The 22011-nt window shown below is 47.1% G+C and overlaps 1 protein-coding gene across 3 annotated transcripts in view; it reads left to right on the top strand.

Annotated features, from left to right (window-relative positions):
- The window catches only part of LOC140389583 (mediator of RNA polymerase II transcription subunit 12-like protein), a 731598-nt gene that overhangs the window by 74788 nt on the left and 634799 nt on the right, over positions 1-22011 (top strand). For all 3 annotated transcript variants that reach the window (XM_072473837.1, XM_072473838.1, XM_072473836.1), the window contains exons 7-8: positions 5298-5408; positions 11120-11392. In XM_072473837.1, the coding sequence (XP_072329938.1) occupies positions 5298-5408; positions 11120-11392 (384 nt within the window). The remainder of the gene's footprint in view (positions 1-5297; positions 5409-11119; positions 11393-22011) is intronic.

The following is a 22011-nucleotide window of genomic DNA, read 5'->3' as shown; positions in this document are numbered from 1 at the left end:
AGAATTATTATGAACTCACTTTCTGCTCCTCTCTCTCTCGATCTCTCTCTTTACCTTTTGTGGAATATGTTTGTTTAAACAGTGTTTTGTTAACTTGGAGCGATGGGGGAGGGTGACCTGCTGGATAGATTTGCTGAACTTTCACTCTGTTGAACCATAAAGCATTAGGATCTCCCAGTGATACTGCCAGTTGAATTGTCACACTCTTGATTAAATTAGTTCAGTATTGGGACTTTTATTCCATTCCCCATCCTTACCCACTCACCGCTTTAAACAAAACCATTCAAAAGCAAGTAATGGAATTGACTGTTTCTTAGTTGTAGTTGTGCTTTGCAGTATTAGTGGCATTTGCATTTGCATTAAACGCGTGGGTAAGAAATGGTGGATGGGTAGGTGGGGTGGCGGGGGTAGGGAGAATGGTGGTATAGTGGTCATAGACTTGGTAATGCAGAACCCTAGGCTAATGTTCTGGGGACACGGGTTTAAATCCTACCACGGAAAAGAATAAATAAGAAAGAATACATTTCAAAAACTAAAGCAATTTCTTTGGCAATCCTAACAAAGGGTTAACCCCCATTAGACAGATATGTTAACGGGTTTATTCTGAATGTTGCGTTGCAGAGTTTCAATCTCCATACCTTTTTAAATGCTGGTGAGTGTGTTTGTGGATTCCTCACCCTCTCCACTGCCCTCTCCCTCCCCAAACCCGACAACTCCTGGAAAGGAAGAACATGAAATACTCTAAGTTTTTGTTTTTGAGGCAACAAGCAGGTTGCTTTTGTCCCTCTGATGCCCTTGGCTGTGAGCCAGATGTGGCACGTGTCACTATTTGAGCTTATGATCATGCCAGCATAGAACATGACCTAATTCAGTATTAGAGGTTGATCTGTAATGTATTGATTCGGTGAAGTTTCTGGGCTCCATCAGATTCATTTGCAGAGTGTATAAATAAGCTCCGAGGGATAGTTACTGACTCCTCCTTCAGCCTCTTGATGGTTCTTTTTTTTTGTAAAATCCACTTCTGGCCAGATACATATTTTAAGATGCGTGTAATTGCTGCTTGTGTTAAGTTGCTCCACAGCAATCTGTTTCAGTATCATCCCAGACCCCACACGTGGAGCCAAGGTTGGACAGATCACGGCCGCGCTCGCTGGTCCCATCAGGTGGGGGCGAAGGCGCTGGCTGGGCTAATGGTGGAAATGGGAGTGGTGGACCCTTGGAGGTTCCTGCACCCAAGGGAACGGGAGTACTCGTTTTTCTCAGTGGTCCATAAGGTATACTCGCGGATCGACTTTTTTGTGGTGGGGAAGGCTTTGCTGGCTGGAGTCAAGGGGCCGGAATACTCTGCAATTGCAGTGTCAGATCACGCTCTACATTGGGTGGATAAGGTGCTGGAGAAGGGGGTAGCGCAGAGACCGGGGTGGAAACTGGCTGTGGGGCTTTTGGGGAACCAAGTGTTCTGTGAGAAAATTGAAAAGGTAATTAAGGAATATGTAGGTTTCAATTGTACGGGTGAGGTGTCGAAGGCAGTCGTCTGGGAGGCTCTAAAGGCGGTGGTGAGGGGTGAGGTAATTTTGTTTAAGGCCAGGGTGGACAAAGAGGAGAGGTTGGAGCGGCAGAGGGTAATAGATGAGATGTGGAGGTAGATAGGAGGTATGCAGAGGATGGGGACCCGGCGAAGCTGGAAAAGAGGAAGGAACTACAGGCGAGCTTTGACCGACTGGCAACCAGGAAGGCGGTGCGCCAACTGAGACGAGCAAGGGGTGCAGTTTATGAACATGGAGATAAGGCGTATGTTAGCAGGTCAGCTCCGGAGGGAGGCAGCGGCAAGGGAAGTTCTTCAGTTGAAGGATAGGGCAGGGAAGTTGGAGGTGGCCCCAGTGCTGATTAACAAGGTTTTTGAGGAGTTTTATGAGAGGTCGTACAAGTCAGAGCCACCCGGGGGAGACCGTGAGATGCAGGAATTTCTAGATGGGTTGGAGTACCCGAGGCTAGGGGAGGGGGACAGGGCTACATTTGAAGGAGCAATAGTGGAGCAGGAGATAAAGGATGCGATTGGGAGGATGCAGTCGGGGAAGGTGGCAGGGCCGAGATGGGTTTCCGGTGGAATATTATAAGAAATTTAAGGATAGGTTGGCACCCCTGATGGTGGGGATGTTTGAGGAGGCGATAGGGAAGGGGGTGTTGCCGCAAACCTTGGGGCAGGCATCGATTTCACTGTTGCTAAAAAAAGATAAGGATCCCACGGAGTGTGGGTCGTATCGGCCCATATCACTTCTGAATGTGGACGCAAAAGTGTTGGTGAAGGTACTGGCGGGTAGGCTGGAGGAGTGCCTCCCAAAGGTGATAGGGGAGGATCAGACGGAGTTCGTGAAAGGGAGGCAGCTGTTTTCGAACATTAGGAGGGTTTTGAATGTCGTTATGGCACTGGTGGAAGGGAAGGAAACCGAGGTAGTTGTGGCATTCCACGCCGAGAATGTGTTTGATCGGGTAGAATGGGGGTACCTGATGGCAGTGCTGGAGCGGTTTGGGATTGGACCAAGGTTTGTGAACTGGGTAAAGCTATTGTATAAGGAGCCGAAGGCGAGTGTCCGCACAAATAATATCAGTTCAAGATACTTTTCTCTCCACCGTGGGACGAGCCAGGGATGTCCTATGTCCCCCCCCCCTGCTGTTTGCACTTGCGATTTGAGCCGTTGGCCATAGCATTGAGAAGTTCGGGAGCATGGAAAGGAATACTGCGGGGGGGGATAGAGCATAGGGTGTCCTTTATATGCCGACGACTTGCTGCTGTATGTGTCGGAACCGAGTGCGTCGATAGGAGGAATATTGGAGCTACTGCGGGTATTTGGGTCTTTCTCGGGGTACAAGCTGAACCTGGACAAGAGTGAGTATTTTGTGGTGTCTTGGCCGGGGGTGGGGGCAGGGGTGGGCGGGGGGGCTGCCATTCCGAAGAGCAGGGACTCATTTTAGGTATCTGGGGGTGCAGGTTGCCCGGGAGTGGGGGAGGCTTTGCAGGTACAACATCACTAGTTTGGTGGGGAGAGTGAAAGCCGATCTGGCAAGGTGGGACGGCCTTCCTCTGTCACTGGCGGGTCGGGTACAGGTGGTTAAAATGAATGTGTTGCCGCGATTCCTGTTTATGTTTCAATGCCTACCGATTTTCCTGCCAAAGTCTTTCTTCAGGGAGATTGAGGGAAGGATTATCTCATTCATATGGGGAGGGAAGGTGGCCAGAGTGAGAAAGGTGCTGCTACAGAGGGGAAGGCAGGCAGGGGGTTTGGGTCTCCCGAACCTGTTGTACTACTACTACTGGGCGGCGAATGTGGAGAAGGTGCGGAGCTAGTTCAGAGGGGTTGATTCTCAGTGGGTCAGAATGGAGGAGAGTTTGTGCAGGGGGTCGATAGCTCCGGGGAGATATTCAGGGAGCCCAGTAATAATAGCTTCATTGATAATCTGGAGGCAGTTTCGCCAACACTTTGGGTTGGGGGTAGGGTCAAGGGAAATGCCGATTCGGGGGAACCACAGATTTGAGCCAGGGAGGTGGGATGGAAGTTTTCGGAAATGGGAAGAGAAGGGGATTAAGACGCTAAAAGATTTGTTTCTTCAGGGTCGGTTTGCAGGATTGAGGGAGCTGGAAGCGAAGTATGGACTAGAGCAGGGAGAAGTGTTTAGATACATGCAGGTTTGGGATTTTGCCAGGAAGGAGATACAGAGCTTCCCAGAGGAACCGGCCTCCACATTGCTGGAGAAGGGGGCAGTGTCAGCAGTGTACGGAGCTATTTTGGAAGAGGATAAGGCACCACTGGAAGGGATCAAAGCAAAGAGGGAGGAAGAGTTGGGAGAGGTTCTCGAGGAGGGGGGTCTGGTGTGAGGTGCTACGGAGAGTGAATGCCTCCACCTCATGTGCGAGGTTGGGGCTGATACAGCTGAAGGTGGTATATAGAGCGCACCTCACGAGGGTGAGGGTGAGCCGATTTTTTGAAGGAGTAGAGGATGTGTGTGAGCGTTGCGGGGTGGGGGCCCGCTAATCACGTTCATATGTTTTGGTCCTGTCCAAAGCTAGGGGAGTACTGGAAGGAGGTGTTCAGGGTAATTTCCAAGGTGGTGCGTGTGAAACTGGACCCGGGTCTCCAGGAGGCCATATTCGGGGTGTCGGACCAGCCAGGGTTGGAAACGGGAGCAGAGTCAGATGTCATAGCCTTCGCCTCGTTGATCGCCCGAAGGCGGATCCTGTTGGGATGGAGAGCAGCCTCTCCACCCAGTGCCCTGGCGTGGCGGGGGGGGGGACCTGTTGGAATACTTGACCCTTGAGAAGGTTATGTTCGAACTGAGGGGAAGCTCGGAGGGGTTCTACAAGTCATTTATTATGCACTTTCAAGAACTTTATGCACTTTCAAGGGCAGCACGGTAGCACAAGTGGATAGCACTGTGGCTTCACAGCGCCAGGGTCCCAGGTTCGATTCCCCGCTGGGTCACTGTCTGTGCGGAGTCTGCACGTTCTCCCCGTGTCTGCGTGGGTTTCCTCCGGGTGCTCCGGTTTCCTCCCACAGTCCAAAGACGTGCAGGTTAGGTGGATTGGCCATGCTAAAAATTGCCCGTAGTGTCCATAAGGGTTGGGAGGGGTTATTGGGTTGCGGGGATAGGGTGGAAGTGAGGGATTAATGTGGGTCGGTGCAGACTCGATGGGCCGAATGGCCTCCTTCTGCACTGTATGTTCTATGTAATCTATGTAAACTGGATAACATCGAACATTAGTTGGGGGGGGGGGGGGGGGCGCGGATGGGATCGTTATTATGGGGATTGACATATCTTGCTGATTATTGTTTATTGTTGATGGGTGTAAATGCGGGAGAAAACATGAAAAAGGAGGAGAATAAAAATATTTAAAAAAAAAAAATCAACATCTTGAGTTGTATAATCTTTCCCCCGACAAATCATCAGAAGCAGTAACATTCATTAACTATGTCGATGGGAAAGTTTGGCTTTAGGCAGTCGTCGATATTGATGATACGTTTCCAGTTCCACAATGTTTAGATTTATTCCGCTTCCCTTCAGAGATCAGTACATCACAAGTGGCACGGACTGAGCCCCCGCCCCACTTTGCATGTTGCACGTGTCTACAAGCCTTGAATGGTATCCTACATGAGTACAGGCATTGGACATCCTTGCAGGTGGTAGCAATGTTAGGATTGCGGTTGCTTGCCGTTGCTGTAATAAAACGGCGGCATTGATTTGCTAAGCACATGGAGGAGAAAACAGAAGCTTATTTTAATTGCATGCATGTCATGTTGCAGGACGGGATGTTGGAGAGACATGAGTATTTGACCTGGATCCTTGATGTCCTAGAAAAGGTCAGACCAACAGACGATGAAGTCCTTAAGTTGCTGTTGCCGCTCATGCTCCAGGTGAGCAACTTGAGTATTTATTTTTTGAAATCATTTTTATACAGTTATAAAATATAGGTAGATAGAAATAAAGAAAGTAGAATGAAGGAAGAACGTGTGGCCCAACCAGTTTGGAGTTGGGGATTCTTTGCTCCAAATTATCTGTGTTAAATTTCAGTTTAAAATGGCACAAATACATAGTTATGCTTTTTTGCAGTAGAAGGATAACATCTTGCCAATCAGTCAGAGGGTTTTCTGCATAATCGAATATAACTTCAGTCGTGCCTCCCATGCTGCGATCTATAGACAGCTACAGTACCTACATTGGAGTGGGGCCAGGCTTTTTGTGTGGTGCGCCAAAAGCAATGTCAACTCCATTCAGAGAATGGGGCGATGGTAAATGTCGCCAGGCTGCATGTTGCTGAAGCCTGTGCTCCCATCCCACGTCAAAAAGGTTGCAAAATATTTCTAGCAAGCCCCCCTGGGAGTTTGCGGAATTGTGATGTCCTGTCGTGGGCTGAGCCCAAGCACTTCACAGCTGGGTTTGAATCCAGTTCGGTGTGTCGGGTTGAAAGGCTCCTCTCCACTTGGAGCTATTAGTTCTGTGTCTAACTGTGTTTGGGAGTTCAGTTCAAGTTCCAGTTTGGGAGCTCGTCGCCAATCTGTACCTCATTTTTCAAACAATTGCCCGTCTTGCTGGCAGGGCTGACTGGTCTGGGACATGGAAAATTCCTCGTGTTCCTGGGAACTAAGGCTTGATGGATCATGTTGGGAAAGAACAGAACTGCTCAAAAATCCAATGTGTGGTAACAATGGATATGGAACTCGGTGCCAATTTCTCAGTACTGCCGACCGTCACCGCAACGAGCAGAAGAAAAGAATCCTAAATTCAGAATTAATTTTTTTTTACCTCCCCTGTTTTAAATAAGTCACTTAAAATTCTTTGAGTATCTGCATACTTGATTTAAAAAATCTATATATTGACACACAGGTCCATCAGACATTTGTCGAGCTGGTGTCACTCTGCACATGATTGACTGAAATATCGTGTGTTAAATTGCTACAACTCACAGTTGAGCATGAGGCGAAGTAACTGACGGACAAATAAGTACGAACAAAATTATGAAGAAATGCAGGGCAGTAAACAGCTGCCACTAGCTAGAGAGGCACAGGACCGGAACCAATTAAATTGCTCTGAGCATTTCTTGAACAGTCGCTTCTGCTTCCGGCTTGTTTTCAGTAGCCGGATGACATCGTACTAAAGACAAGGTTTCTAATGTCATTGAGCACATCACAGTAGGAAGATCATATCAGACTTGCCCAGAGTCACCTTTGTGTGGTTCTGATCGGAGGTTTGGCTCTACTACCAAAGCCCGGGAACTGTGCAAACAGGGCTACCGGCTGTGTATGTGAACCAATCATCAGGTGGAAGAATTGTTAATGAGCAGTGCAGGATCTGAACCAGGAATTGTAAGCTAGAATGCCAAACTCAATATCAAATTGGTTCAGAAAGAAAAACCGAGACGAAAGAATGATGGGATTAAGGGTGCAATAGAAAGAGACGCAAAGAAAAACTACAAAAAAATGACATTTGAATTATCTTTTCAATCTCGAGCAAGAATGAACAAGTTACATTTATCTAGCGTGTTTGATGTAATTAATGTCCCAAGGCACTATACAGGAGCAGAGTTGAATTTTGAGTAACGAGTTCAAATCGAGTTGCCACTCGATGTAGCCGTATTATTATTATTGTTGCACACGTGGACTTCAGCCTCCACAATGTTTAAACATGAACAAGCCAGAACGTGCTGTAAACAACAATACAAGACCCAGGTTGGTTAGAACAAACAAAGAACAAAGAAATGTACAGCACAGGAACAGGCCCTTCGGCCCTCCAAGCCCGTGCCGACCATGCTGCCCGACTAAACTACAATCTTCTACGCTTCCTGGGTCCGTATCCCTCTATTCCAATCCTATTCATGTATTTGTCAAGATGCCCCTTAAATGTCACTATCGTCCCTGCTTCCACCACCTCCTCCGGTACCGAGTTCCAGGCACCCACTACCCTCTGTGTAAAAAAAAAAAAAAAAAAACTTGCCTCGTACATCTACTCTAAACCTTGCCCCTCTCGCCTTAAACCTATGCCCCCTAGTAATTGACCCCTCTACCCTGGGGAAAAGCCTCTGACTATCCACTCTGTCTATGCCCCTCATAATTTTGTAGACCTCTATCAGGTCGTCCCTCAACCTCCGTCGTTCCAGTGAGAACAAACCGAGTTTATTCAACCGCTCCTCTTAGCTAAAGCCCTCCATACCAGGCAACATTCTGGTAAATCTCTTCTGCACCCTCTCTAAAGCATTCACATCCTTCTGGTAGTGTGGCGACCAGAATTGAACACTATACTCCAAGTGTGGCCTAACTAAGGTTCTATACAGCTGCAACATGACTTGCCAATTCTTATACTCAATGCCCCAGCCAATGAAGACAAGCATGCCATCTTCTTGACTACCTTCTCCACCTGTGTTGCCCCTTTCAGTGACCTGTGGATCTGTACACCGAGATCTCTCTGACTTTCAATACTCTTGAGGTTTCTACCATTCACTGTATATTCCCTACCTGCATTAGACCTTCCAAAATGCATTACCTCACATTTGTCTGGATTAAACTCCATCTGCCATCTCTCCGCCCAAGTCTCCAAACAATCTAAATCCTGCTGTATCCTCTGACAGTCCTCATCGCTATCCACAATTCCACTAACCTTTGTGTCGTCTGCAAACTTACTAATCAGACCAGTTACATTTTCCTCCAAATCATTTATATATACTACAAACAGCAAAGGTCCCAGCACTGACCCCTGCGGAACACCACTGGTCACAGCCCTCCAATTAGAAAAGCATCCTTCCATTGCTACCCTCTGCCTTCTATGACCTAGCCAGTTCTGTATCCACCTTGCCAGCTCACCCCTGATCCGGTGTGACTTCACCTTTTGTACCAGTCTGCCATGAGGGACCTTGTCAAAGGCCTTACTGAAGTCCATATAGACAACATCCACTGCTGTACCTGCATCAATCATCTTTGTGACCTCCTCGAAAAACTCTATCAAGTTAGTGAGACACAACCTCCCCTTCACAAAACCATGCTGCCTCTCACTAATACGTCCATTTGCTTCCAAATGGGAATAGATCCTGGCTCGAAGAATTCTCTCCAGAAATTTCCCTACCACTGAAGTAAGGCTCACCGGCCTGTAGTTTTCTGGATTATCCTTGCTGCCCTTCTGAAACAGAGGAACAACATTGGCTATTCTCCAGTACTCCGGGATATCACCTGAAGACAGTGAGGATCCAAAGATTTCTGACAAGGCCTCAGCAATTTCCTCTCCAGCCTCCTTCAGTATTCTGGGGTAGATCCCATCAGGCCCTGGGGACTTATCTACCTTAATATTTTTTAAGATGCCCAACATCTCGTCTTTTTGGATCTCAATGTGACCCAGGCTATCTACACACCCTTCTCCAGACTCAACATCTACCAATTCCTTCTCTTTGGTGAATACTGATGCAAAGTATTCATTTGGTACCTCACCCATTTCCTCTGGCTCCACACATAGATTCCCTTGCCTATCCTTCAGTGGGCCAACCCTTTCCCTGGCTACCCTCTTGCTTTTTATGTAGTGTAAAAAGCCTTGGGATTTTCTTTAACCCTATTTGCCAATGACTTTTCGTGACCCCTTCTAGCCCTCCTGACTCCTTGCTTAAGTTCCTTCCTACTTTCCTTATATTCCACCCAACACCATTGGCCTTGGTTTGCTTAAAGGTACATTCTGGGCCAAGGTCCTTTATCAGTCTGCTGGTCTAAAACTCCAAAAAGGAAATGCGAGGTTGACCTCTTTCATAGTCTAATGCAACATTGTATTGTGAGTGTAGGTTTTGCAACAGGGAAGTTGTGAGATGCTCTGTAAGCGGCCAGTATTGATGCCAGTTATTTAAAAAAAAAAGAAATTAGTACTTAAAGCCAAATTCCAATTCACTGATTGGATAAATGTATTTTCAGGTCACATTGTCTTTTGATCTTCTAACTATGGCAACATGGATGGTGGTTTCAAAGTTCATCCTTCCCTAATGCTATTATTGAGCATTTCTCTTCCTCAAAAGTTGCCAATTCTAAATTTAAAATTTGTACACCACCCCTTCTGAACTCTATTCTTCGAACCCCTGCTCCTCTGTGCTACCTCAGAATGGACCATGTTAATCATGATGATAGTCTGTAATTGCATTCCAGATCTCAGTTTGAGCAGAGCAACAGGAGATCTTTTTTTTCCTTTTGCAAGCATTATCACCTGCTCCTCCGCGAACCTCCACATGGTATAATTATAGCAGGCAAACTCATTACAGCTTCCTAGGTGGGTATGACCTTTCGGATTTGCGGAATAGGCTGCAATTAGTTGATAGCTTTTGTATAGCGATCAAGCGGTGTATTTCTAGCAGGCCGCCACGCGTCAGTCACAGTTATGGGAACTCATGGGCACTTGTCCCATTGCCTGTATAAAATGCAGTGTGGAAACAGTCGACTTTTTCTGTGCTTGTCTGTTGCTGCAATTGCCAATTGGATTTTCATCATCTTTTTATATGAAATGAAAAATATGAAAAGGCTAAGATGTCACAATTATCGTGAAACTGCTAGAATGTGTTTAGGACCCAGTGTTACTCCAGGGATAGGTCCGTAGATAATTAAACTGTTGCATAGACCCAGCACCGGAACATGCCCTTGCCATAGGGGATAACATTGACTGATTCTAATCTGCTGTGTATTTTAAGAAAATAATCATTCTTGAGATGTGCGCGTCACTCGATCAGCATTCCCCATCCTCAGTTGCCCTGAGGAGATGGTGGTGGGTTGCCTTCTTGAGCAGCTGGACCGATGTAACTGAGTGCCTCTCTGGGTTCCTTCAGAAGGCAGTTAAGAGCCAATCATGCTGGTGTGGAACTGGAATCACACACGGGCCAGCGTGGGTAAGAATGATCTAAAAGATATGAATGATCCACTTGTGTTTTTCTGACAATCCCACAACTTTGTAGTCCCGTTTACCGACCCCAGAACTTTATTTCCCCATTTGAGTTTTAAACAGTTTCATTTAACAAAACTGCTGTGATGGGATTTGCACTAGCATTCCCTGAATTATTATTGTAAGCCTCCATATTTCTACTCCTGGCAACATGGGTCGCACGGTAGCACGGGGATTAGCATTGCTGCTTCGCAGCTGCAGGGTCCCAGGTTCGATTCCCGGCTTGGGTCACTGTCTGTGCAGAGTCTGCAGGTTCCCCCCGTATCTGCGCGGGTTTCCTCCGGCTGCTCCGGTTTCCTCCCACAAGCCCCGAAAGACGTGCTTGTTAGGGGAATTGGGCATTCTGAATTCTCCCTCAATGTACCCGAACAGACTCCGGAGTGTGGCAACAGTAACTTCATTTTGCAGTGTTAATGTAAGCCTACTTATGACAATAAAGATTATTATTATTATAACCGTAACAACATACCTTCTATGTGTAGATTTGAGTACAAAGTAGGGCTGAGCCTTTTTAAATTTTGTTTTTTTGCAATTGTCTCACTTGATTCTTGGCTAGAGCTCAATCCAAGGCAGAAAGATTGGTCTAAACTAATAAAACTCACCAAACCTCTCGTGGATCATTGTAGTCATGATCTGCCCAATGATCGGCCCTCCCTTTCTTTCTTTCTTGCAGTACTCTGAAGAGTTTGTGCAGTCGGCCTATCTGTCCCGTCGCCTTGCTTATTTCTGCGCCAGGAGGCTTTCTGTTCTACTGAGTGAAAATACTTCCAACCTGGTTCCTGCACATTCACCTCACATGATCATTGGACCAAATAACGCTCCTCTGGCTGCTCCAAGCCCTGCTGCTCCTGCTGTGGTGATGAGTCCGGTGCAGTCGGCCTTCTCGGATTTCCATTCGTGTCCTCAGCATCGTCCTTTAGTTTATGGCCTGAGCTGCATGTTGCAGGTGAGTGATTCCTTCGTAGTTAGCAGGCCGTGTCGAAGTCTCACGACTATGGCCAATGTTATTTCTTTATGGAGTTTTTTTGATTGCTTTTGAGACAAATAATTACATCTGTTGAGGACAACTGGTGGATGGAAAGGGGAAATTGCATTTAAGCTGTGGTTATGTTTTTGCTGCCAATACAAGATATTTTTTTTTTTCAAAGGATGTGGGCACCGAAGCATTTATTGGCCATCCCTCGTTGGCTTTTGGGAAGGTGGCAACGAGCCACTTTGAGCTGCTGCTCGATGTGTGGTGAAGGTACATTCAGTGCTGTCAGGGAGGGAATTCACTGGCTATAATGCTAGTTTGCAGATGGCCACATCTCAATTAGATGGGTATCCAATTCTCCCAGCCAGGAAAGAGTTCTGTGCAAATCCTATTGGGTAAACTTGTTTTGATTGTGGCAGAATAGTCACACAGTAACCATTTTTTAAAAAATAAATGGTTTTTATTGGATTTATGAACAGAGTACATTTGCCGTTGTGTACACACAGGGTATATATATATATATATATATATATATATATAAATAAATAAATATAAGTAGGCATCTGTTTGTGCCGGAGAGACAATTCCGGAGTGCACTCCTCGAATGGGTCTAGTGCTGGTGTTGCCCCTTGCTTCTCCTGGATGGATTTCGCCGCCGTTGTCTTCTCTGGCACACCTACCTCTTCAGCTCGCCCTCCCATCCTCCGCCTGTATTCTCCTCCTCTTTTCCTGTGGATGTCAAGTTAGTTCACGTTTCCCTGACCCCCCCCCCCCCCCCCCCCCAACCTACCTCCTGTGGTTCGCCTTTCCTTCTTCTTAGATTGAGCTGTCTAAACCCCCCCCCCCGGCCCGCCCCCTTCCCGGTCTATCGCTCCCTCTCCTGCTTTGGCTGCTTTCCCCTGGTTCTTGGCTACCTGGCTATTCTTCTGCTTGTTCGTTGGCCACAAACAGGTCCCGGTACAATTGGGTGAATGGCTCCCACGTTCTGTGGAAGCCGTCGTCTGACTCTCGGATGGCGAATTTGATTTTCTCCATTTGGAGAGATTCCGAGAGGTCGGACAGCCAGTCTGCAGCTTTGGGTGGTGCTGCTGACCGCCAGCCGAACAGGATTCTACAGCGGGCGATCAGGGGGGCAAAGGCAAGGGCATCTGCCCTCCTCACCAGGACTAGATCTGGCTGGTCTGAAACCCCGAAGACCAACACTTTCGGGCATGGCTCCACCCTCACCCCCACCACTTTGGACATTGCCTCGAAGAAAGCAATCCAGTACTCCACAAGTCTGGCGCAAGACCAGAACATGTGGGCGTGGTTGGCCGGGCCTCCTTGGCACCGTTCACATCTATCCTCCACCTCCGGGAAGAACCTACTCATGCGGGCTCTTGTTAAGTGGGCTCTATGTACCACTTTTAGTTGTGTCAGGCTGAGCCTTGCACACTTGGAGGTGGAATTGACCCTATGCAGTGCTTCACTCCAGAGTTCCCACCCTATTTCGATCCCCAGGTCCTCCTCCCATTTCATTCTTGTTGGGTCCAGTACGGTGTCGGCCCCTTCTACCAGTCGGTCATACATGTCGCTACAGTTTCCTTTCTCTAATATGCTTGCGTCCAGTAACTCTTCCAGTAATGACTGTCGTGGCGGTTGTGGATAAGTCCTTGTCTCCTTTCGTAGGATGTTTTTGAGTTACAGGTACCTTAGCTCGTTCCCCCTGGCTGGCTGGAATTTCTCTGTCAGTTCGTCCAGTGTTGCGACCCTGCCGTCGGTGTATAGGTCCCTAACTGTCAGTGTCCCTCTGTCCTGCCCCCACCTTTTGAAGGTGGTGTCAGTCACCGCTGGTGTGAACCTATGGTTGTTGCAGATGGGAGCTTAGTCCGACATTTTGGTCAGGCCAAATTGCTGCCGTAGTTGGTTCCAGGACTGGAGGGTGGCTATCACCACCGGGCTGCTGGAGTGTTTTTTGGGTGGGGATGGGAGTGCCGCCGTGACGAGGGCCCGGAGGGAGGTCCCCTTACAGGAGGCCTCTTCTACCCGCACCCACTTGGCTTCTGGCTCCTTGATCCATCCCCTTATTCGTTTGGCCGTCGCGCCCAAAAGTAGAATTTTTGGTTTGGGAGGGCTAGCCCTCCCCTTGATTTTGTGTTTTGTAAGACCTTCTTTGGGATCCTAGCATTCTTCTCTCCCCCCCCCCCCCCCCCCCCTCCATACGAACGCCATGATTAGTTTGACTAATGCTTTGAAAAAGGCCTTGGGGATGTAGATCGGGATGGATCTGAATAGGAAAAGGTACCTGGGCAGCATGTTCATTTTGATCGCCTGGACTCTCCCCGCGAGGGAGAGTGGGAGTGTGTTCCATCTTTTCAGGTCCTTTTTTACTTCCTCTGTCAGACTGGTGAGGTTCCATTTGTGGATCCCTTTCCAGTCGTGGGCTATTTGGATCCCCAGGTAGCGGAATTTGAGTTGGGCTTGTTTAAACGGCAGTCCCGTTAGTGCTGCCCCACCTACTTGTGGGCGTACGGGGAAGATCTCGCTTTTGCTCATGTTGAGTTAGTAGCCCGCGAAGGCGCCAAACTCTTTCAGGAGCGCAATGATTCCGTCCATGCTGCTCTGTGGACACTGGAACCATTTAACGTTTTTTTGTAAGATTTGATCTCTGCACGTGGCTGACACTGACGAGGTTATAGCTATTGCCTCGGCCAGTGGAAAGCCTTCTTCTTGAACCTGTGTAGTCCTTTTGGTGTGCAACAATTGCTTTCATACGGAGTGGCTCCCTAGACTACTTCAGGGGACTTTATGCTAACTACATATTGAACGATTGGAGTCATGTACAGAACTGGCAAGGTGTCCTTTCCCTGAAGGCTACTAATTAATCATTGGCTTTTTATGTGACAGTTTGTATCCTTTTCCTGATGTTAACCTATTAATGATCGGATTTATTGAATTCAGTTTTATTCCATGGTGTAATGGAAATTAAACTCTCAAATCCTGGTTGCTTTTCTGGTGCTGTTATTAAATATCCTACTTGTTAGGTTTTACAGAAGGGTCCCAGTGAATGCCCTCTCGCTGAAATTTACAATGAGGCAATCGTCTTTTAATATTTTTTTAATTCTCCTTTTTCACATTTTCTCCCAAATTTACACCCAACAATAAACAATAATCAGTAATGAATGTAATGTCAATCCCCATATCAATGACAATGATCCCATCCTCCCACCAAACATTAGCCCGCCATTAGCTATATTTGTTAACATAAACAAATGACAAAGAGGAATCCGGAATCACCCATAGTCACCATTAACACATACAATCCCCCTCCCCCCAACCCCCCCAGCCCCCAACCCCCCTAATGTTCGATGTGATCCAATTCTCAAAAGTGCAGAATGAATAACGCCCATGAATTGTAGAACACCTCCATCCTTTCCCTCAGTTTAAATTTGACCTTTTCAAGCGTCAAGAATTCCAGCAGGTCCCCCCGCCACGCCAGGGCACAGGGTGGAGGTTGATCTCCACCCTAACAGGAACCACCTTCGGGCGATCGGCAAGGCGAAGGCTACAACATCTGCCTCCGCGCCCGTTTCCAACCCCAGCTGGTCCAACGCCCCGAAAGTGGCCTCCCGAGGGCCCGGGTCCAGTTTCACGTGCACCACTTTAGAGATTACCCTAAACATCGAACATAGAACATGACAGCGCAGTACAGGCCCTTCGGCCCTCAATGTTGCGCCGACCTGTGAAACCACTCTAAAGCCCATCTACACTATTTCCTTATCGTCCATATACCTATCCAATCACCATTTGAATGCCCTTAGTGTTGGCGAGTCCACTACTGTTGCAGGCAGGGCAGTCCACGCCCTTACTACTCTCCGAGTAAAGAACCTACCTCTGACATCTGTCCTATATCTATCTCCCCTCAATTTAAAGCTATGTCCCCTCGTGCTAGACATCACCATCCGAGGAAAAAGGCTCTCACTGTCCACCCTATCCAATCCTCTGATCATCTTGCATGCCTCAATTAAGTCACCTCTCAACCTTCTTCTCTCCAACGAAAACAGCCTCAAGTCCCTCAGCCTTTCCTCATAAGATCTTCCCTCCATACCAGGCAACATTCTGGTAAATCTCCTCTGCACCCTTTCCAATGCTTCCACATCCTTCCTATAATGCGGCGACCAGAATTGCACGCAATACTCCAAATGCGGCCGCACCAGAGTTTTGTTCAGCTGCAACATGACCTCATGGCTCCGAAACTCAATCCCTCTACCAATAAAAACTAACACACCATACGTCTTCTTAACAACCCTCTCAACCTGGGTGGCAACTTTCAGGGATCTATGTACATGGACACCGACATCTCTCTGCTCATCCACACTGCCAAGAATCCTACCATTAGCCCAATCCTCTGTCTTCCTGTTATTCCTTCCAAAATGAATCACCTCACACTTTTCTGCATTAACCTCCATTTGCCACCTCTCAGCCCAGCGCTGCAGCTTATCTATGCCCCCCTGTAACTTGTAACATCCTTCCGCACTGTCCACAACTCCACCGACTTCAGTGTCATCTGCAAATTTACTCACCCATCCTTCTACGCCCTCCTCCAGGTCATTTATAAAAATGACAAACAGCAGTGGCCCCAAAACAGATCCTTGTGGTACACCACTAGTAACTGGACTCCAGTCTGAACATTTCCCATCAACCACCACCCTTTGTCTTCTCTCAGCTAGCCAATTTCTGATCCAAACTGCTAAATCACCCTGAATCCCATGCCTCCGTATTTTCTGCAGTATCCTACTGTGGGGAACCTTATCAAACGCTTTACTGAAATCCATATACACCACATCAACTGCTTTACCCTCATCCACCTGTTTGGTCACCTTCTCAAAGAACTCAATAAGGTTTGTGAGGCACGACCTACCCTTCACAAAACCGTGTTGACTATCTCTAATCAAATTATTCCTTTCCAGATGATTATACATCTTATCTCTTATAAACCTTTCCAAGATTTTGCCCACAACAGAAGTAAGGCTCACTGGTCTATAGTTACCGGGGTTGTCTCTACTCCCCTTCTTGAACAAGGGGTCAACATTTGCTATCCTCCAATCTTCTGGCACTATTCCTGTAGACAAAGATGACTTAAAGATCAAAGCAAAAGGCTCAACAATCTCCTCCCTAGCTTCCCAGAGAATCCTAGGATAAATCCCATCCAGCCCAGGCGACTTATCTATTTTCACACTTTCCAGAATTGCTAACACCTCTGCCTTATGAACCTCAAGCCCTTCTAGTCTAGTAGCCTGAATCTCAGTTTTCTCCTCGACAACATTGTCTTTTTCCCGTGTGAATACTGACAAAAAATATTCATTTAGCACCTCTCCTATCTCCTCGGACTCCACGTACAACTTCCCACTACTGTCCTGGACTTGCCCTACTCTTACCCTAGTCATTCTTTTATTCCTGACATATCTATAGAAAGCCTGAGGGTTATCCTTGATCCTACCTGCCAAAGACATCTCATGTCCCCTCCTGGCTCTTCTTAGCTGTTTCTTTAGGTCCTTCCTAGCTCACTTGTAACTCTCGAGCGCCCTAACTGAACCTTCACATCTCATCTTTACATAAGCCTCCTTCTTCCTCTTGACAAGTGTTTTGACTGCTTTAGTAAACCACGGTTCCCTTGCTCGACCACTCCCTCCCTGCCTGACAGGTACATACTTATCAAGGACGCGCAGTAGCTGTTCCTTGAACAAGCTCCACATTTCCATTGTGCCCATCCCCTGCAGTTTTCCTCTCCATCCGATGCATCCTAAGTCTCCTCCATCCAGTAAACACCTCCTTCCAGTAATCCTCCAGCTGTGGACAGGACCAAAACATATGAGCGTGGTTTGCGACCCCCCCCTCAGCCCCCCCCGCAACGTTCACATACATCTGCTACCCCCTCAAAGAGCCGGCTCATCCTCGCCCTTGTAAGGTGCGCTGTATCAGCCCCAACCTCGCACGCAAGGTGGAGGTGTTCACCCTCCGGAGCACCTCGCACACAGTGAGGCAATAGTAGTTACATTTCAACTTCCTGAAATATTGTGAAGCGATTTTTATTTCTCCAGGGGTTTTGAGGGTCTTAGTGAGAAAATTGGAAGACTCCTGTCCTCGAGGAGGACGTCAATATTTGTACCAAACTGAGGAAGTGTGAGACTTTCTCCCTCAAGGGCTTCAGGCTGTGGTAGGACTGGGTTCTGGGGTATACAGGATACTAAGTGGCAGCATAACTGCAGCCTCGTAAATCCATAGAAGTTGGTGAATGTTGTGTAATATATAATTTTGGAAGAGAATGTGAGTTGCTAGTTCTCCTGTTGGAAGGTTGGTTCAGTTTTCAGGCCGGTTCTTTCCCTTTCTTTCTCATTTATATGCGCATTCCTGCTCTGTCATTCTCTCACTCTCGAATTTACCTCCTCTCCTCCTCCTTCCTTTCCTCTCTCTGAAAAGACTGACCCATTCTCAGCCGGCTTCTTAAAGGCACAAGCCGACAAACGGCCCGCAATTGAGAATTTAACTTCAAAGAGGCCGTTTAGATGCCTGAAATGTGAAACAGGCCTGTAAAATGGGCACAGAGTTAGCGAGCTCTGATTTAGTAACTCTTTGTAATGTGAAATGATGACCATGAAACTGTTGCCAATTGTCATAAAAGCCCACCTGGGTTCGGCGGTTTCCTTTCGGGAAGATCTGCCGTCCTTACCTGGCCTGGCCTACATGTGACTTCAGATCCGCAGCAATGTGGTTGACTGGACTTGCATCACATTGATAGTTTGCAGTCGATCATCTTTTATAAGCCACTCAGTTCGAGGGCAATTAAGGATGGACAACAAATGCTGGCTTTGCCTGTGATGCTCATGAAAGAGTTCAATGAATAATAAAACTCAACTTTACCTCTGAGTGCTTGCTGCAAATCGAAAGAAGCATCGAACTTCCCTTTTTTGCGAAGTTTTTTTTTAAAGAGGTTCTAATCTGATGCAACACGTAGTTATCAGAACTGCAATGAAAGGAAATGATGTACCGATGCAACAAGCCTGTGCGACGTTTTAGAGTTATGATAATTGGTTTAGCTCAGTGGGCGAGACAGCTGGCTTGTAATGCAGAATAAGGCCAGCAGCGCGGGTTCAGTTTCCGTACCGGCCTCCCCGAACAGGCGCCGGAATGTGGCGACTCGGGGCTTTTCACAGTAACTTCATACTTTGTGACAATAAAAGATTATTATCATTAGTATTATTATTAATTGTGTTCTAAAATTAGGCTACTCCGGTTTAGTGGAGAAATCGCCAATGTTATTAGATTTCTACATCTTTTTCTTGTCCGTGCTTGTTGACTGATCCGCAAATTGATTTGCTGTTTGTGCTTTCAAAGGTTACCGCAAAGTTTAGAGGAGTGCGTTGTTTGTACCTGCAGCAGGGCCCTAAAATGAAGCAACTTGAAGGCCTCCATTCTGGAACCGTGTTGGGGAGGAATTATGACACAAATCTAACAGTGTAGACCTGTGAGGAAACACGCAAGGGGTAACCCGACAAAAAACCTTTCCGTTCCCTGAGAGAGGTCTTGCACACGTGCGGGAATGTTGGGAGATGGAAATGAGATAGAACGTGTGCAAGGACAGGAGTAGGCAGATGGGAAAGGCAGCTTTATGTTTGGGGCATGAGGGACAGGTTGTGTTTCAAATGTTTTTTACCTACCAGCCTCCTTTTTAGATTGTCGGACGTGGCTCGATGGGTAGTAGCACCAGAAAGTTTCAGGTGCAAACCCCCTTTCAGAGACTGAGCATAAAATCTTGACTCTCAACTGAAGGAGTCTTTCAGGTGAGAGCTTCAAACGAGGTCCCGAACCTCCTCTTGGCTGCCGAGCACCCAGTGTCCGCGAGGCCTATATTTATTCCTCACCCAGCTGCAGTTTTAAAAAAAAAGAGATTGTCTGGCTGTTAGCAGGTTGCTATTTGTGGATGTGCATAAATTCCTGTTGCATTTCCCACATTATTTTGAAAAACTCTTCCATGGGATGTGGACCAGCATTTGTTGTCCATCCCTAATTGCCCTTGAACTGAGTGGCTTGCTAGGCTAGTTCAGAGGGCAGTTTGCAGTCAATCACATGGCAGTGGATCTGGAGTCACATTGATCCAGACCAGTTAAGGACCAGGTAAGATTTCCTTCCCAAAGGACATTAGTGAACCAGATGTATTTTTGCGACCATCGATAAAAGTTTCATGGCATCTTTACTGAGATAAGCTATATATTCCAGAGTTTTTATTTCAATTGATTTTAAATTTTACCAGCTGCAATGGTACGATTTGAACCGTGTCTCAGGGCATTTGACTAGGTCCATGGATTATTAATCTTGTGACATTACCACTGTGCCACCATCTCCCCACAGACTGTACTTCGAGAGGAACTAATTAGTTGTAATGTGCTTTGTGATGTCCTGAGCTTGTGCAAAGTGTGATACAAGTCCAGGTCCTTTATTTCCTGTACTTGCCCCTTGATCAGTTATGAATTTCCAGCATGCTCTCTCTTTCAAGCAAGCTTTTGTTGTGATTTGAGATACGGAAGGAATTTCAGAAGTGTGGAGCCGTGGCCCCATTCGCAAATTAAATATTTACGCATCTCCTAACTTTGTTTTATCCTGGGTCTGTTTCAAAGTGTTTGGCAGCCACGCTCAAGGTCGGATGTGAGCTTTTTCTTTTTGTTTCAGCAAATATTTAGCTGCTTTGACGGGGATAACTTGAGTTCGGCTGAGTGTCGCTTGGGTCTGGTTTAGACTTGTGCCAGTTTAACAGGGCATTGCTCCTGCGTTTTGCTTACAAATGTGGCTTAAAGCATATTTTTCAAAAAGTGTGACTTTAAAAAAAAAAAAAAAAAAAAAATTTCATGGGGTGTGGATGTCATTGGCAAGGCCGGCATTTGTTGCCCGTCCCTAATTGCCCTTCAGCTGAGTGCCTCGCTAGGCCATTTCGGAGGACGGTTAAAAGCCAACAACATTGCTGTGGATCTGGAGTCACATGTAGGCCAGCCCAGGTAAGCATGGCAGATTTCCTTCCTTAAAGGGCATTAGTGAGCCAGATGGGTTTTCGTAGCAATCGATGAGAGTTTTCATGGTCATCGTTATCCGATTAGCTTCCAGTTCCAAATTTATTAATGGAATTTAAATTCCACCAGCTTCCGCGGTGGGATTTGAACCCATGGCCCCAGAGCAGTAGTCCACACTTCTGGATCACCAGTCCAGTGATATTATTACTCTCCCACCCGTCTCTTCCCCAATCTGACTGGAAGATGACCCCCCCCCCACTAATCTTGACTGGAAAATAATGACTGTAGTCGACATGTGCTACCATCTGGAGTCTGTCACGGTGAAGAGCCATTCTCAACAGTCCCAAATCGGTGAAGCAATAGATCGAGGCCAGCTGCTTCCTCCATGTAACAGGACTTTGAGGAATGTTGGAGGGTCAGTCAGCTTGGCTGCTTAGCCACATCTCCTACTCAGAGTAGCAATGAAGTTGTTGGATGCAGTGAACGATGGCGCATGGAGAGGTGGAGGCAAGATACAATTAGCTGCTCTTTTGAAACAAAGAAAATGTATTGCATTCCTCTCCCATGTGGCGATTGTAACCTTCTGCAAACATATCGACAGCAACTACGGTAATTAGGACAACTTGCACTTGTATTGGGTTGGATTTGTTTATTATCATGTGTACCGAGGTGCAGTGAAAAGTATTTTTCTGCGAGCAGCTCAACAGATCATTAAATACATGGGAAGAAAAGGGAATAAAAGAAAATACATAATAGGGCAACACAACATATATAATGTAACTACATAAGCACTGGCATTGGATGAAGCATACCGGGTGTAGTGTTAATGAGGTCAGTCCATAAGAGGGTCATTTAGGAGTCTGGTGACAGTGGGGAAGAAGCTGTTTTTGAGTCTGTTCGTGCGTGTTCTCAGACTTCTGTATCTCCTGCCCGATGGAAGAAGTTGGAAGAGTGAGTAAGCCGGGTGGGAGGGATCTTTGATTATGCTGCCCGCTTTCCCCAGGCAGCGGGAGGTGTAGATGGAGTCAGTGGATGGGAGGCAGGTTCGTGTGATGGACTGGGTGGTGTTCACGACTCATTGAAGTTTCTTGCGGTCCTGGGCCGAGCAGTTGCCATACCAGGCTGTGATGCAGCCAGATAGGATGCTTTCCTTGGTGCATCTGTAAAAGTTGGTAAGGGTTAATGTGGACATGCCAAATTTCCTTAGTTTCCTTTAATGTAGCAATGTGGGTAGTTTCCCTGCTTCTGAGCCTGAAGCTGCGGGTTTGAGTCCCACCCCAGGACTTGATGGCCAAGGGAAAGGTATGTTCATAACGCGCCCATTGTGTCAACCTGCAAATCCTTCCAAACACGCCAGTAACTGACGGTAAGAGTGGGGAGGCTCCTGGTCAGCCATGCTTGATGTGGAGTGGCGCCCCTCAAGCTATAAGACTCTGGTGACAGATGAGCGACTTGTTCTGGGAATTACTATCACCAGAAACAGACAAAAGTTTGCCTTGGTGCACCACTAGGTGCAGGAGGAGAGTTGGAATTTAATGAAACAAAACATCC

This window comes from Scyliorhinus torazame, chromosome 14 (genome assembly GCF_047496885.1).
Source record: "Scyliorhinus torazame isolate Kashiwa2021f chromosome 14, sScyTor2.1, whole genome shotgun sequence".
NCBI classification, from domain to species: domain Eukaryota; kingdom Metazoa; phylum Chordata; class Chondrichthyes; order Carcharhiniformes; family Scyliorhinidae; genus Scyliorhinus; species Scyliorhinus torazame.
Note: the sequence above shows the minus strand (reverse complement) of the source record. Positions and strands in the feature narration are given on the sequence as shown.